General features: G+C 40.9%; 1 protein-coding gene across 1 annotated transcript in view; it reads right to left on the reverse strand.

Moving 5' to 3' along the window:
- Positions 1-16580, reverse strand: part of fbxl17 (F-box and leucine-rich repeat protein 17) — a 218331-nt gene extending 201751 nt beyond the window's left edge. The window contains exons 1-6 of the mRNA XM_086206418.1: positions 16357-16580; positions 14348-14856; positions 12893-13276; positions 12665-12787; positions 12108-12365; positions 11832-11963 (exon numbers count right to left, since the gene is read on the reverse strand). Coding sequence (XP_086062544.1) covers positions 11832-11963; positions 12108-12365; positions 12665-12787; positions 12893-13276; positions 14348-14836 — 1386 coding nt within the window. The 5' untranslated portion in view covers positions 14837-14856; positions 16357-16580. The remainder of the gene's footprint in view (positions 1-11831; positions 11964-12107; positions 12366-12664; positions 12788-12892; positions 13277-14347; positions 14857-16356) is intronic.
- Between the last annotated feature and the right edge of the window lie 204 nt (positions 16581-16784).

Raw genomic sequence — 16784 nt, forward strand, 5'->3', positions numbered from 1 at the left:
ATTTTAGACAGATTTGATGGGCAAAGTCTAGTTCAGAAAACTGCATGTGCCAAGACGATGCTTAAAGAAGGTGTGAGGACTTACCACAAAGTTTAATGTTTTTATTCATTTAAAAAAAGGAGCGAGGACAGGTGAGTATGAAAATTGGTACAAACAACAGAGAAATGGGGAAAAAAACTACTATTCTTATTCTAAGGTTTATTTGTATTCTTAATATTATAAATTCAAACTATATCGGTCATACCTATTATTAATAAATGTGCCCTTAATACAGAACAATAAATAAGATGAAATCTAAACTCAAATTAGTAAATCACAGCAATTCTTGTTTTGATAAAAAAAGGTAATAGCTTTCGTAGATCAACAATATATAACCTAACTGTGTCATTTTAGCAATGCTATAATTTTCTACAGCTTCCTTATTTACATAATTATGAAATGTTTGGGGTTTTTTTTTAGCTTGTTGTCATCATGATTCAGAAAGCCGAATGGATAAATTATTTACAATTGTGAAAATAAACACAACTGGTTCTAAAAGTGAATCTGCCAAGAGAGAGAGAGAGAGAGAGAGAGAAAAAAAAATCCGATGTCACTGTGAGGAACAACCCTCAAACCGAAGAAAACCAACCACCACTCTTATTACTTCAGTCGCGTGGAGTTTGAAAACAGCACAACACCGAGCTGCGCGGAGCAGATCCAGAGAGAAGGAATCCTTTCTTCACTCCCAGCCAAACCAACTCCCCTTGCACGTTCAGCAGCAGAGCAGAAAATCTCACCAGAGCGAGTAAAAGTTAAAAACTAGTCTTGCCAATGTTGTATTCGTAGTTAAAAATAATAATTAAAAAAAAAACATTCCCAGAGCAAACCAACGGCATACAAACCACTAACACGTTTGTGTGTGAGCATACTGAGAAGGCAACACAAATAAATCAAAAACATGCACTTGTGAGTTCGGTGAGACAGCCAGTTAACTTACTGAGAAGTTTTCACTTTACTATACGAGCCCCCAAAGAAATGTACCAACACTTTCAGTAACATCTGACAAACACTGCAAAGCTAAACCAAGAAAAAAAGACTATAGTCAAATTCTATCCAGACTGGAAAATGAATAACATTGAAGGGTTTTTTTTTTTCTTTGAAAAACTCTTATTTTGCACTCAAGAAATGTGTTTTAGTTTGACCGTGACAACAAAAATTATTCAAAACTTAAAGAATAGAAAGCTGTTTCCAAAGACTTGACATGAATTAATATAAATATGATATAGTAATGTAATGTAATGTTAGATTCATAAAACATAAGAGCAAATTCACTTCATGCCTACCTGGACATGTGCATGAAATATGAATATTAATCTTTCCATAGAACTTTTTTCTCTCTTTTTCCTCACTGAAATATTTTTCCCTTCACACCAAAGGGCACCTGACATAAACAACATCTAAAATAAAGACGTGGCAATACAGAATTCCCGTTCAGCTCTCATCTTCAAACATTCACTGAACATTTCAGGGGTCTACAGTCTTTAATTCACTATACATATGTGGTAAATACTGCAGTGTAATTGCAATTCAGAATGTGAAAAGATATGTAGAGGCAACTTGAATTAATCAGCCAGGCCGGTATACAATCTTAAAAACAACTGCAAATCACTCAAAGGAACACATCAACTGTTGTCAATATTCTTTTTTGCCATTAACCTAAGAGCCAGACAAGAATATTGATACCTTCCCTCCTCTGTGGGTGCATTAGGAAGCTGAGCTGGGACCCATAGAGGAGAAAAGCTGCCGGCAAGTTAGTGTAGCACAATGGCAAGTGTTAGCATACCTCAGTATTATTATAACTGGAGTTGTGAATACCGATAGTTATAAAATAATTCAAACAAAGCAGGTGCAACCAACTACAACAGTGACTGTTCAGTGATGCTAACACTTTCCATCTACAACTGTTCATTGCCTTCAACTAACAGGCAGTCAGCTGGTCTCGATGGGTCTGAGCTCCCCAGTGCGCGCACACAGAGGAGAGAGGGGTTTCCATTTTCTTCTCTGGCTCTGGGAAGGATAGCAAATAATCAAAAAATAAGTTGTCAGCTTCCACTATGCTTCTTGAAGTTACCTCAAAAACAAAAGCATGCCAAAGGCTTGAAAGGGGAGCTACCTGATGTGCTGCTGTCAGTCTCTGGAATACAGGAGCTTTTCTGACGTAAGAACCAGTTACAATAAAGCCTCTTAGAAGGCCACTCTAACGAGAAAAAAGGGGCTCACTACACCATAGCATTTCAGCCAGCATTCCTAAGCCGGGTCGTCCTTGAGAAGATGGACAAGCTGCAGAGAGGGGGCGAAACGGCAGGAATGTGTGAGAGAGATGATCACGAGAAGCAAAGATAGACAGAGTCTGAAATGAAGGGGAATGAAAGCGTCACAAAGAGAAATCAGGAGATGGACCAATACAGGTAATACAGGTACTGTACCAATCAAAAGGGGGGGTTCACAGACGCCCAACATGAGACCTGGAACAGGGGATGAAATCAGAGATGGACAGAGTGTAATTGGGATTCCCTCACCAGTACAGTTTCTGACCTCGTTAACCCCAGTGGCTCGTTAGAGTCTCGTTACTACAGAATTCTCCAAGCCCATCCTCTGTCACACCTTCATTAAGTCCATCGACCCACTGTGCTTATTAAACACATTCATTACCCCAAGTATTGAACCACTTCTACCACCAGCAACCCCCAAATGCATCACCGGGGGAGGCCAAAGGGTGACGTCTGCTGCAGTGTGAGATAGTGAATGGAGGAAGAGGAAGGTTCTGGCCAACAAATGGATGCAAAGAAAAACATCACACTGCAGCGATAAACATTAATACAAACGTGCACCTTGTTCCCTCTTATCAATCATTCCTAATGAAGTCAGTGATTAGAGTGGGTTTGGCCTCTCAATCACAGGGTGACAGGGAGAGAGGGAGGAGATGGCTTGTTTGAGGGAGGAGGAAAATGATGGAATGAGGAGGGCTTGGATACAAAGAGTGAGAGGGAAGGAAGCGGGACTTTTTCTCTCAGCCCGCTGCTCTTCTGTTTTACACTTCTGGCTTTTCTCCACAGTACAAAACACAACCCAATCCTCAAGGACGGCTATTCATCACATTGCATACATACATACTAGTCCACCGGTCTAAAGGCTAGGGCCTCCATCCTGGCTTCAGATGTCCGCTTTAAACAATGACATCATCCCTGCCCTTCTCAAACAAAAGGAAAACTCATCATCAGAGAGAGGGGAAGAGGAAGAGAGGGAGAGAGAGAGAGTGAAATAAAGAGCAAAGAGATTAAGAGGAGTAAAGGCGTGAGCGAGGTGTTGGAAAGGGCCATGAATCATGGTGACATCCCTGGCTGGGTGTCAGAAGCTGCTGCCGTCTAGAGCCGGATAAAGAGAAGGCCTCCAAAATGCAGCTCTCTTTAACCAGTGACCAGATCAGAGTACACAAGGTGAAAGACGACTGGATTCCAAGAACAACATGAGGAGAAAAATCCACTCAAGTCTAGGATGACAATTACTATCATTTCATCATTTGAAGCTGGAGCACAGAGTGTACGTCACAAGACCTGCCGCAGCCTGCTCCGTCGTTGCAGTTGCAGCTGTAAAATTGTAGATAAATTGTTTTGGCCATGGCACATTCCCTGCAAAGTAAGTACATGATCAAACTAATCATTCAAATTCAAGTTAGCGAAATGAAGTGTGAGAACTTTTAAGAGTAGCAACTGTTAATTTATAAGAAAATATGATCCACTGATTATGTTCCATTATTGAAAAACTGATCGGAAAATGGTGAACATGAATTGAACCTACATCCTAGATTTTTTTTTTAATTTCCTCATTTCAGCTCTTGTTACATCACTTCCCATTTAGCCGATGATACCCCTCCCTTTTTTTCCACACATTTACAACAATGTGCTAGTTTATGAAATCTAACAAATCAGCTTGGAGCCTGAAGGCAGGGGGGAAGTTTTTGAGGCTCCACAAAAATTCTGAGTGTTTCATCTGAGCTTTAGCCTGGGTCTCAGGCTGCAGTGCCTCCGTGTGCTCAGCCACAGTAGGCAACGAACAGAGACGGAATAGAAATGGAAGTCACATTAACATTCCTCTGTGCTTTTCCCGGGATTCTGCTAGCTGCAGGCAAATGCTTGATAACATCACGGAGATGAGTGCTGCTACAAGATGTACAAAACTCAGAGATTATGTATTACCATTCAGAGTGTCTGGCTACAGGTGAGAACATTTTCAATTGTATTCAATATCTTACATAAATTACATGCCACTCAAAGCAAATGAAAAATGCAGGAAGCAAACTATTACGAATGTGTGAGGAGAAAAAAAACCGAAGCATCAACAAGTTAAAAAGTCTCATCAAAATGATGTTTAAAATATTCCTTACAACAACCTCTTACACCTACTTACTAAAAGTTAATTAGTTAAGAGAGCCAAAAAAAATGTGTGTCATTCATTTAGAATTATCTTTAAGTTTTTTTACAAACAGAATACCGGTCAGCGCTTGACTACACTTAGCCAGTCCTACTACACCCTCTGCAGGTGAAAGACAGAAACAAAAAGCACCTCAACCACAGACGGGTGACAGATTAAAGGAAAAACATGAATCAACGTGTGGAGAGACATAAGAGCTCAGTCAAGGGTTTGAGTAGGGAAATGATGTGAATCATATGGCCTTCGCAGTCAGCAGATCTTCAGCTGAGCACCTTTGGAAAGAAATTCTATACTTTATTTTCCATCATCATCATCATCATCATCAAAGACCAAATGAAGGAATATCCTCTGGAAGAATGTTGCTCATTCCTCCAGTACAGTTCAGAGACATGTGCCAAAGGGCATTTAAGCTGTTGGGGCCCTTCATTTTAGGTTGGGTTTTTTTTTCCCCCTTTTTATTTGTCACCCATCTACAACCGCAGATTACATGTACTCAATAGGTTTGACATTTCAAGACGGCATCACTCATTGCAACTCTGTTTGGGTCATAATGTTATTTTTTTCTCATTCTGTGACATAAACAGTGAAGAAAGTCAAGCGGCCGTATCAGGAGCTTCAATAACAACAAAAACTCCCTCTGCAAAAGATTCTGAGTTGGCTCGCCCTACAATTTCTTAAAGTTTACAGATTCAAAAGATTCTATTGGTGCAACCTTGTTTGATTGTGTTATTCCAAGGAATACTAAGTTATAACTGAAAAATTAAGTTAGTAGCTAAATACAAAAAATAAATGGGTTCAGCTACTCTCCATTTCCACGATGCAAAAAACGTTTTTTGCCCATTGTCATTTTTGGATTCCATCACGCTTCAACAATAAAGATTCAAGATTGCCATTTTTTTTTATGTGCCTGTCTGTGTACATAAATATTCAAGCCATTCTTCCAAGCCCACAGCTGTACAACAGAAAAGAACCACTAAAGACATGTCAAAACAAAGAGAACACAAAAAAAACACAAACACGGGCCATTAAAGTGCATGAAGTAATACCAAAATATTCAGTTCATCAAGTGATGAGGCAGGTCAACGCGAGGGCAGGTGAGGGGCATGACCCTGACTGCTTGATGGTGTAAGATAATTAGCATTACAGCTAATTTGGCTATGCCATTTCTCAATTAGAGTGTGTGTCATTCACTTGACATTGTTTTCTTTCCAACAGTTTGTTACTCCTAATTTCTATGAGCCACTCTCCTGAGAATTCCGCCACACCAGGCTTTGTCTTCTTGTTCAAGAAGTAATTTCACCTGTGTAAAGAGAAGAAAATGCCAAATGTTGATGCTTCTCCAGGGGTAACTAATGTTGAAAAGAAAGTACGGTGCCAAGGTGAAATATCACTTTGGAGGCCTGCTTCACACACTCACATTTTCAAAAGAGTTTTCCCTTTAAAACTTGTTTTGTTCTTGGGCAGACGGCAGAGGGAACGTATCGACAGTGTCTGTGTCTGAGTGCAGTCAGCTGTCCAACTTAATGTCAGTGCTCATTAATACATCTGATTACTCTTCGGGCAAAGGCCGATCAGCAGCAGTAGCCACAAACACACTCTTACACACACACACACACACACACACACACACACACACACAGGAGCTTTTTAGGGACACAGATCAATACAGAGGCACTTGAAAAAGGATACCAAGGAGAGCTTAGAAAACATACTCCGAATGTAACTTGTGGTCATGGAGAAAAGAAGAGTTTTAAAGATAATAATGCACAAATTATATTACCGTTACACCGTCTGCATATATCTACAATGCACTTAAGTTAAATATTAAGAAGAAAGAACTTCCAGTCCCTGGTCCTTTCACGCTTGGGCCCTAGTTAAAGCAGCGAGCAGAGTTGAGAGGGCCCTCGCACCACCAAGTACGTCCCGGTGCATTACTGTTCCGTATATCGAGAGGGTGGCAAAACCAGATAGAATTCCGACCTGTACTGTGCTGCAAATATCACTTTGTGTGACAAATAGATGGCACTACAGAGCACAATATCTTGCTGTACATCAAGGAGAAGACAGCCCGGTGCAATTTGACATACAGTACAGTAGTTTGTTGCATCAGGCATACTTCCTGTCATAGCACTGTGTGATGCTTTGACTTAGATTCATTCTTGTAGATGTCTTCAGGGTGGGACTCTCATCATACATGTGAAGTTACATCACTCAACCAAGTCTGGTGAAAATCTGTTTCCCAGTTTTTTGCATAATCCTGCAGACACCGCTGAAATCATGACTTCCATGGTGGGGGTGATAAAAGTGTCATGACGAAAGCGATAGAGAAAGTTAGAACATAATTATAAGGGGCTTAAAGGAGAACTTTTTTTTTTCCTTTTTTAAAAGCATGATTGAAGATTTAAGGCTGATTTGATTGGCTGCCTCATTGCACGATGCAACATCAAATGCCAAAAGACAAGCCCATCTCTCTTCATCTACGTGCAGTAAATTCCATCTTAAGCTTACGAGAGAGACGATGAGACACCAGGAGACGTCTAGTTGACATTAAATCCTGGAAACTCTGGCTAAGCCACTCCTATCAGCAGTTAAACTGACTAAATATATCATACAACATCTGACATTTGACATCCTGAAAAGTCTTTAACTCCTGTCTTTGAAGGCTGGTGGGTTTGAGGGGGGATCATGAAGAGGAGAGAGAGAAACAGAGAGGGAGAGAGAGCGAGAGAGAGAGAGAGAGAGCGAGAGAGAGCGAAAGTAAGACAATGTTCTGAGTGTGTGTGTGTGTGTGTATGTGTGTGTGTGGGGGGGGGAGTCAAAGTGGTTCTATTTATCTGTAATTACAGTCAAATACATGAAGTAAGTTTCCAGAGGAGACTCCAAAGCAGCTGGCAGCTATTCAATTCATCTGCTCCCATGTGTGTGTCAGTTAGTTTTTTTTATACAAGGCCTGTGTGTGTATGTGCATGTGTGAGTGTGTGTGTGAGTGTTTCTGTGTGTGTCAAAAGGGGCTATACCTTAATAAGCGACAGCTATCATTATCACTTCCTTTGTCTTTGCTCTCCTTATAATCTGACTAATTAAATCAGTGAATGTCAATATACAATCTAATCTGGGTTTAGGCGTGATTGGACCATCAGGGCTTCGCTGTCGCTCCTCTGCCAGAAAAAACAGACTACTGACGTGCTACGCAGACAGCCGATGGGATCAGGTGAGGAGGCCTCCTCCAGCAACCGATCGCCAAGAAACACCATTCATTCTGACAGATTGTCTTTTCCAATGTTTGTTCCACATCCACTGTTTCACCGTGGACACACTCCCCTCTATCCCATATGGCGAAGTGTTAGAGAGCAGCAAAAAAAAAAAAAAAAGTGGTAAAAGCAGAGAGAGAAAGCTCTGATTGAAAATGCAAAGTAGTAATTACACCTAAATTGAGGGCACATGGTAATCTATGTTAGGTCATCTCCAATTCCACTTACATTTCCACATTTTGGATTAATTAAAATTGTAAATAATCTGTGTTCTGTGTGTGTGTGTGTGTGTGTGTGTGTGTGTGTGTGTGTGTGAGTGTGTTAGTATTTTTTCCATCAGACCACAAGAAAATTAAGTGCCCACACTCTTTGATTTTTACAAGACAGAAGAGCAGATAAAGCTTTTTTTGAGAGGAAAAGAGAGTAGGAAAGTGCTTCTCCAGCAAAAATGTTTGTAAAAATGTGTGTTTAATTGAAAGTAAGACAGGGGCAAAGTTACTGACATACAAAGTTGACGGCCATGAGGTTTTTATAGCCTATGGTGTGTCCACCAGTTGCTGTATGAAACTTTCAGGACTGCCTATCCTCCCCATGGTAAACAGAAGTGAGATGAGGAAAAGGGGAATTTGCTATTCTCAGAGCCTTTTCCCTAGGAGGTGGTGGAAAAGAACAGAATATGAATGGAGGGGGAGAGGGGGGGGGACACTTCAGAGGATAAAAACAAGTCTTGAAAGGCAACTGGTGCAATATAACCAACTCTGGCATAAATACTGGATGATGCCAATAACAAATGCAGGGGAGATGCCAAAAGGAAAGAGGTACAGAGACTCAAGAGTCACTGCTTTCCTCCCTCCAAGCCCAGGGTTATCTGTAGCCTCTGGCTGATTTAGCCACGGGCTAACGAAAGAGCATGCATCAATTTGTCAACTGTGAATAAAATGTGGATGCACTAGTGAATGCTGGAGGTGTCCTCAGCATTATAATCTACAAACTGTCCTCCATTAAAAAAAAACAAAAAAAAACATGCTAAGTGCCTTTAGAGAGCATGAAACTGAGCAAATGTCCTTTCTGCAAATGTTTCTACAATGTGTGCGTCTGTGAATGTATGTATGTATGTGTGTGTGTGTGTGTGTGTGTATATATATACACACATATATATATATATATATGTATATATGTATATATATATATATATGTATATATATATATATGTGTATATATATATATGTGTATATATATATATATATATATGTATATATGTATATATATATATATATGTATATATATATATGTGTATATATATATGTGTGTATATATATATATATATATATATATATATATATATATATATATATATACATATATAATCTAATTTATATAGATATTGTGAGATATGCTGATATAAAAAGAGGGGCTACTGAATGTTGTGATATTTTTGAAGCCCAGACCAACTCATTCAATTATATGCAAATCCACAACCATCCTATGTTTGGGCATGCTAATCAAGCTCATGAGGATGCTACATGAAAGCTTCCATAGTCGGGGCTGCTCAATGCACTTTTGTGAGTATGTTCTGTTTGTGTAAATGTTTGTCTAATTTGAGAACTTCTTGAGTAGAGCTGTCTGGGAACAAAAAACTAACTGTGAGTCATTGTAAGACAAAACCTTGATGTGCCCTTTGATCCAGATGTACACCTTTAGCCCCTGAGCCACAGACAGTCTGACCACAAAATTAAATTTAAAACCCCGTCGAGAAGTTTCAGAGTTATCCTGCTGACGGATAGACAGACAAGGAAACAAATCAACCCAGCAGACATGGATGAAAACATAGCCTTCTTAGAGGAGGTAATAATTACAAGAAATGATTCATCATCTTTTGACTCACATGGTCAAAGGACCCATGGCGCATTTCCTAGCAGAACACTCAACATGCCTACTTTCCACTGCAAGTCTCCAAAGCCTCCTCAACAATGTCTGTGCTGACTAATAACCACAATTTAGTATTTAGTGGTTAATTTTTATGATACAGTCAATTACATAAATTCCTCAAAAAAGAGGCGCATTGTCAAAATTACAGCTGCTATTGTTAGTTCTAGTAGTGGTTGAATCTTTCTTTGAGGAATGTTCCCCCATCCCTCTGGAAAAAAAAAGAAAAGAAAAGAAAAGCCATTTAACGATTTACAGAGTAAGATATGGTTTTAACGGAAAGAGAATACCCTCCGGCATGGAACCAGAAACCACAACCACGACAAGAAGACACAAAATACATGTGGGTGCGCACATGACAAAGAAAAAGAGGGAGAGATCAAGTGAAAGACCACACGGAAACATCCTGCAATGACTCAATTTAGAAGAGGAGGAGGCAGATCAGGATGTGTGAAAGGCTCATCTTTATCTGTGACTGATTCGAGGACAAAACAGCTGACCAATTCTCCTCTGAGTCACTGTAAAAATTCTTCACAATGGACATAATATTGATGACTATTCAGAAGCCAACATCCGCTCGTAGAATGTGTACTTCCGCCAAGGTGAACTCGTGTACAAAACAAAAACAAAACTACTTTATACACGGGGGTTCTTCTTTGGCCCATGTTACACACCACAAAATTTGGGAAGATTCAGCTTCGTAGAATTTGTGTGACCCTGCTAACAGTCAGACAAACAGCACAGAAAATCACTACCTCCTTGGTGGAAATCTTAAATAATACATTATTTCTTTTGGGTATTCATATCTCACTGTGAAGGCCGATAATTTCAGCCAAACAGGTTTATCTCATTTGGAGACAATATTGATTACACTCATTTTTCAAAGAAAGCAACAAAATCTTCTTTCTGAACAGCTGGAGGAGAAACTTTGGTAGTCTTTCAAGCTGTCAGAGAGAACAAATGGAATTAGTGGGAAAAGACAGATTAGCAACTATCATCTTAATGCCAACTTTGAGCTAAGCAACCAAGGCGCCGAGACATAAGTCGCTCAAATGCTCATTCCATTCCTCTCAGCTCTTCATAAAAGGAAGCTGAAATGACTGCAACAATCTCACATCTGACAAATGACCTGAAATCGATACTGCTGCGCTGAAATGTTATCAGAGACGATATTAATCTCTCACCGAGTGGCAATCACTAATATCATGTACAATTAAGTTGATGAATGGGGTTTTAACAAACTGAGCTATTGTTAGCAAATGCAAGTGGACAAATTCATCAAGATCATGATTAACCAGTGGACTGAGAAGAAATATGTGCAGGGAAAAATGGCATTAGTGGGAAAAGGAATATCTAAACGAAACGAGTCCGAGACAGACATGACAGATGGCAATTTATATTCTCTTTCTGTATCAGAATCCAGACACAATACTAGATGACCAAAAAGGGAAAGGATGTGATTGTGACTTGGTTAAGAAATGCACATGTCAGCATAACTTTCAAAAAACTGTGGCTCACAAAAAGAATGCAGCAGGACATTCACGGTGAAAAATTGGGAAACAGTGACATCTAGTGGACACTTAAACTTTCTTTGAATGCTATGAAACAGTGAAGATGTTCAACCGTCTTTTGTCTTGCCATGTTCATGATTTGCAAGCAATATGGTAATGAAATCAGTTGTTAAGTCAATGCACTGACGACAAATTATATGCGTTTCCATTATTGTGAGGATTTTCATTTGAGCTACTCACCAATGGATTAAAGGTGTCATTTGCTATTTTTGATCGAGAAGTCATGAAACGTATTCACTGCGCTAACAAAAATGTGTAATAGTAATGAAAAATAATCAGATATTTTTGCTTTGTCAATTTATCATAATTGACAAATGGTAAAGGCCCAATCCTATGCTTTTGTTTCATTTAATTTAACTGAATTTCATATTGGTTTATTTGCTCATTCCAGTATTTAAAATAATGCATTATCCACAATTTACTCCCAATACATGTGTGAACAGACAGGGGCAGGAAGACGAAAACCCTTTTAATACCTGCCCCTCCAACAATAATAACATATATTAAAGACAACACAGACAACACAGACTGGTGACATATGAACACTGGTTTTCTGAAGTGAGAGGAAATGTAGGCAGAGAAGAGAATACGCAACCAAAGGTGTTGGACTGACCAGTTTGTTCTCTTGCAGGTAGAGTCTTTGCAGTTTGGGACATCCTCTAGCCAAGGCCACCATGCCTTCATCACTGATACCGTAGCACTGACCCAAGTGGATGTCCTTCAGCTCACTGCAATGCTCTCCCAGCTGAGGTCAAAAGGAGAAATTGCAATTTATTAATTAGCATTCTAGATATGAAATTCCAAATGATTTTCTTTTAGAGTGACACTTCACAATTCAGTGACAGACAAAGTAAGAAGCTGTGGAGCTCTCATGTGCTCTGACGAATACCTTTTTTAGTGCTTCATCTGTTAATTTGTCCTGATTTCCCACATGCACCTTCACCAGCAGAGGGCAGTGTGTAGCCAAGGCGGACAGGGACATGTCCCCCAGCTGTTTGCAGCGGTATGCTGTGTACTTCTGCAGGCCTGGACAGTGGGAGGCCAGAGCAGAAACGCCGTGGTCGTGGACCCCACGGCAGTCTGAGATGTTTATCTCTGTCACATTCTGCCTTCGAGAGGCTATTTTCACCAGGAGATCGTCATTTACCTGAAAACAAGAGAAGGGACATCTCAACTCCCTGGATCACTTGCTTCATATCTGAGCATCAACTTGATCTCTGAAACGATAACCATTGCTTCGCTCTCATTATATTAATGTTTATTAATTAGATTTTTTATATGTACCTCCTTGTGTATCTGCTCACGAAGGGCTTTTGAATCTAACTATATGCACCAGTACAATAAGAGGGAATTATATCCTAACATCTGAGAAACCAAACAATTAGCCCTGATCGCAATGAGTTTTTACCCCCAAAAAATAAAAAAATATCCTGTGTGCTGACTTACTTGTTGTAGGCCACTGAGGTCGATTTGCTTCCAGAACTGGAAGTCCAAGCACAGGTCCCTCCAGTACTTACAAACTAGAGAGGCACACAGGCACCGCTCCTTCACTGTCAAGTGTGAGAGCACCTGGGAGGAGAAAAACTGCCCTTCAGTAGGTGCCTTTCCATGACATTCAGTACATATTTATAAAAAACAAAACGCATCTTTACTAAGTTCATTATGACCTCTGACCTTAAGAAGGATGGAGGAAGGCAGGTGGTTGATACTCAAATGATCAGCAGCATCAGAACCTCTCGCCTGGCAATCGTCATAGTGATGCAGGCAGCAGGGGGAGGAGTCTGAACTGTGGGCCAAATCAGTTTGAAGACCCAACCCGCAGCAGCCATCAGCCGGCGTGGAGGAAGAGGAGGATGTAGAAGAACAAGAAGAGGAGGAGGAGGAGGGAAGTGGACAGAGGGGAAGGTGGCAGTGGCCAGTTTCAGAGTTCGAGGCAGCCTCTCCTCCACCTCCTCCCACTCCTCCATTGTCCAACCCTTCGTCCGGGGAAGCAAAGGCACAGCGTGGCTGCTTACAGGGGGTGCACCTCTGAACCTCTGAACACTTCCTCTTACACACCTGCATCCACAGAGAGACACACACACACACACACACACACACATCAGCCACATACAAGCAGAGACCTTCAACTATAACTGAGAACTTCATGTTGCCCACATTAAGAGACAGTTATCAGGATCAAAAGTGTGAAGGCTTGATGATTGCAATTCTGCCTCTGAAGGAAACTGAGTCACTGTATAACCCCCACATCTAGAACCTGCTGCCTTATGCATTTGAGTACTTTTACAATAAATATACTTTTATAAAGAAAGAACACCTTGATTTACAGACAGGAAATGTGAATTTGCACTATGGACTGAGCAATCCCTTATAGCTCAGATAGTTTTTAATGGAATCATGATTCTACTACTCAGAGGTAGAGTGGCCATCTAGCAACTGAAGGGTCGCTGGTTCGATCCTCTCTCCCCCCGGTGACCATGTCAAAGCATCCTTGAGGAAGATACTGAACCCCTAATTGCTCCTGATGGCCCTGTGACCTGGTGAGCCAGAATGATTTCTCATTTAGAGACAAAAAAAGAAACAAATTCAGCAACATGGAAAAAGTTTGTTTTCAGGGAGTCTTAGGAGGTATAACAAGTCACTGACTAATCCATCTTAAAATTTATTAGAAATAACACAATTAAGATTTTTGCCATAATTGAGTAACCTGCATCTATCGGTTGGTCTTGTAAGATTCTTAACTTCAGCACATACTAAGATTTGGTAATATTTAGGGGTGCATCGGTTCAGCAAGCCTACAGTTCTGTATATATATTGTGTATATTTCAGTTCTGTTATTTATGTACATCAAGGAAAACAAAAAAATCCCCTGAAAATTTCAGCAAAATGCAATGAGGTGAAATGAATAAATAAATACCGTCACTGTTGTGTTTCACTACCATTTATGTTAATTGTTGCCTGTATTCTTCTCTGCACACTCATCAGATACACACAACCTAAATATCTTGAAGTTTCCATGTGGAACCCAGAAATTGCAGTGTGTAGACAAACTGAACCTGGTTTGTGTCTTTAATGGCTCTGTTTTGTGCATCCCTAGTAATAATGCTAAAGCTTTCCCTTGCTTCTTACCATCTCGGCGTAGTCGCTGGTGCAGCCAGGCACAGGCACAGGTATGGGAACAGTCACAGACACCCCAACAGTTCGAAAGAGTGCTGGCGGCGGTATTAGTTTAGCAGGAACTGCTGATAACAGGCTCCTACCCTGGCCCTCCCAGATAGCAAGTTCCCGCTGGGTCAAAAGGAACTTGGAGCAGTCCTCCGGAGACGCGAGAGTCGCGTATCGTTCAGCGAGCTTTGATGCGGCAGCTGCTCCGATGCCAACTCCACCCACACCTGGGACGCTGATGCCGGTTAGACTGTTGTGATGGCACGTGCTGCCGTTGACACCAGCCTCCAAATGGTCACTGTCGTCGTCGAGAGCGCTGCTGTTGCTGTGGACGATGAAGCACAGCATGCACGGCCCCTGCAGGAAACAGTTCCTCTTCTTCTTCTTCCTGTGATGTAGCTTGCGTGTCCTCTTCTTCAGGCGGTAACCATTTTTCGAGAGAAGATGGCCCATATAGATGATTCAAGGAAACTCTATAACCAGAGAGAGTTCAATAGTATGTACAACATGCAGTAATACTGTCTAGACCCATATGATCAGTAAAAATCTACTAATCAATTTAACCACTTACTGGCTTAGATACTTGTAATTTCTCATTTCTTAAGTATCGGCATATTTTCATCATTTGGTTGTTTTTGACGCATTAATGGACCAAAAGCCAAACAAAAAAACCTTAAACATGATAAACTTTTAGTTCATCCAAAAATTGACATTTCAAACATTATTTTAACACCCTGTTTCTTATAGGGCTGCACGGTGGTGCAGTGGTCAGCACTGTGGCCTCACAGCAAGAAGGTTCCGGGTTTGAGTCCCGGCTCGGGCGCAGGATCTTTCTGTGTGGAGTTTGCATGTTCTCCCTGTTCCTGTGTGGGTTCTCTCCGGGTACTCCGGCTTCCTCCCACTGTCCAAAGACATGCAATTTGGGGACTAGGCTAATTGGATTCTCTAAATTGACCATGGGTATGAATGTTAGTGTGAATGGTTGTCTGTCTCTATGTGTTGGCCCTGCGATGAACTGGCGACCTGTCCAGGGTGAACCCCGCCTCTCGCCCGTTGATGCTGGGACAGGCTCCAGCCCCCCCGCGACCCTTACTAGTAAGGAATAAGATGACGATGACCTGTTTCTTATATTTTATCTTCAGTATGTTCAAAGTTTACCTTCAACACAGTCACCTTTCATTACTGTTCATACTGAAACTTTCCATGATAAATATGTTAATTTAAAAAAAGCTTTGTCTCAGGGCTTTTATTTCTGCAAAGTCTGGCACTGAAATTCTAATTCTCAACAAGTATCAATTATTTATCAGCCCCCCTGACTTACGACTAATCAGCATCAGCCACGAAAAAGCAAAATCTGTCGATCCTTACCCTTAAATGTTATGGACACAACCAAGAATGATCAATAAATACATCTATATTGGACCTGATATATTTGTCATAATAATTTAACAGCAAGATACATAGTTAGTACATGCTTCTCTCTAAAACGTGTAATGGCGTTCACACTGGATATCCAAAAAAAAATGATGCCCTACTTCTAAACTCAGAGGTATCTTATAACCCGTATTTGCCACTAAGCCTTAACATTGCATAATTTGCGTTATCCTGAATATTTTCCTTGTTGCGACCCAAATGTTAGAGAGTAAAAATAAATGTGCGTTTGTTAGGCAGCAGTTTCGTTAAGCAATGGCAACAGGGCATGGTTAGGGTTGTTGCCGAATGACAACACAAAGATGTAAACAGAGAACAGGTGGTCATTTGTTTAGCAAATTCACATACGGCAGCGTTGCCCTCACTAGTGTAATTGACTCAAAATCAACAAGTTTGTCACTACTGACTTTATCTTTACAACGTTTATACATCCTCACATGGTGAAGAAGAGCACCGCTACCCAGCAGAGCTTTCTGACAGGCTAGCTCGCTCCATCACTGGATGCTAAATTAGCTGTAGCCCCAATATGAAGCATCTCTCACCAGTTCACACGGTGCTCCCACACTGTGCTGGCATAATACTGCTATCCTGCTCGGTCAAGATGAGCGGTGACCACCCCCGACAGGAGAGACGCACCCGTAAAACAAAAAATCCTGCTGCTGAAACAGAGTAGTGTTAACCCAAACAGTAGCAGCTCTGGCTATGCTGCTCCTGCTCCTGAGGACAACACTTCCGCACCGAGAGGGCAGCCGGACGGAAGCCGACGAGGGCGCTTCGTAATTCGCTACGGTTCCAGTGAATAGGCCATTAGGGAGACTATGAGGGGAAAGTGATAGTGTGTGACTTTGCTCTTGATCGCGTGTAATTATTATGCATTATTCAATATTACATGGAATTCAGAGAGCTAATCCTCCGTGTAACTCCGTTTCGAAACACTCCACAGGTCGTTTAACTCGATAACATTTAAAGC

This window comes from Aulostomus chinensis, chromosome 6, assembly GCF_037954235.1.
Source record: "Aulostomus chinensis isolate RoL2024-O1b breed Wild chromosome 6, RoL_Achi_v1.0, whole genome shotgun sequence".
Classification (NCBI taxonomy): Eukaryota; Metazoa; Chordata; class Actinopteri; order Syngnathiformes; family Aulostomidae; genus Aulostomus; species Aulostomus chinensis.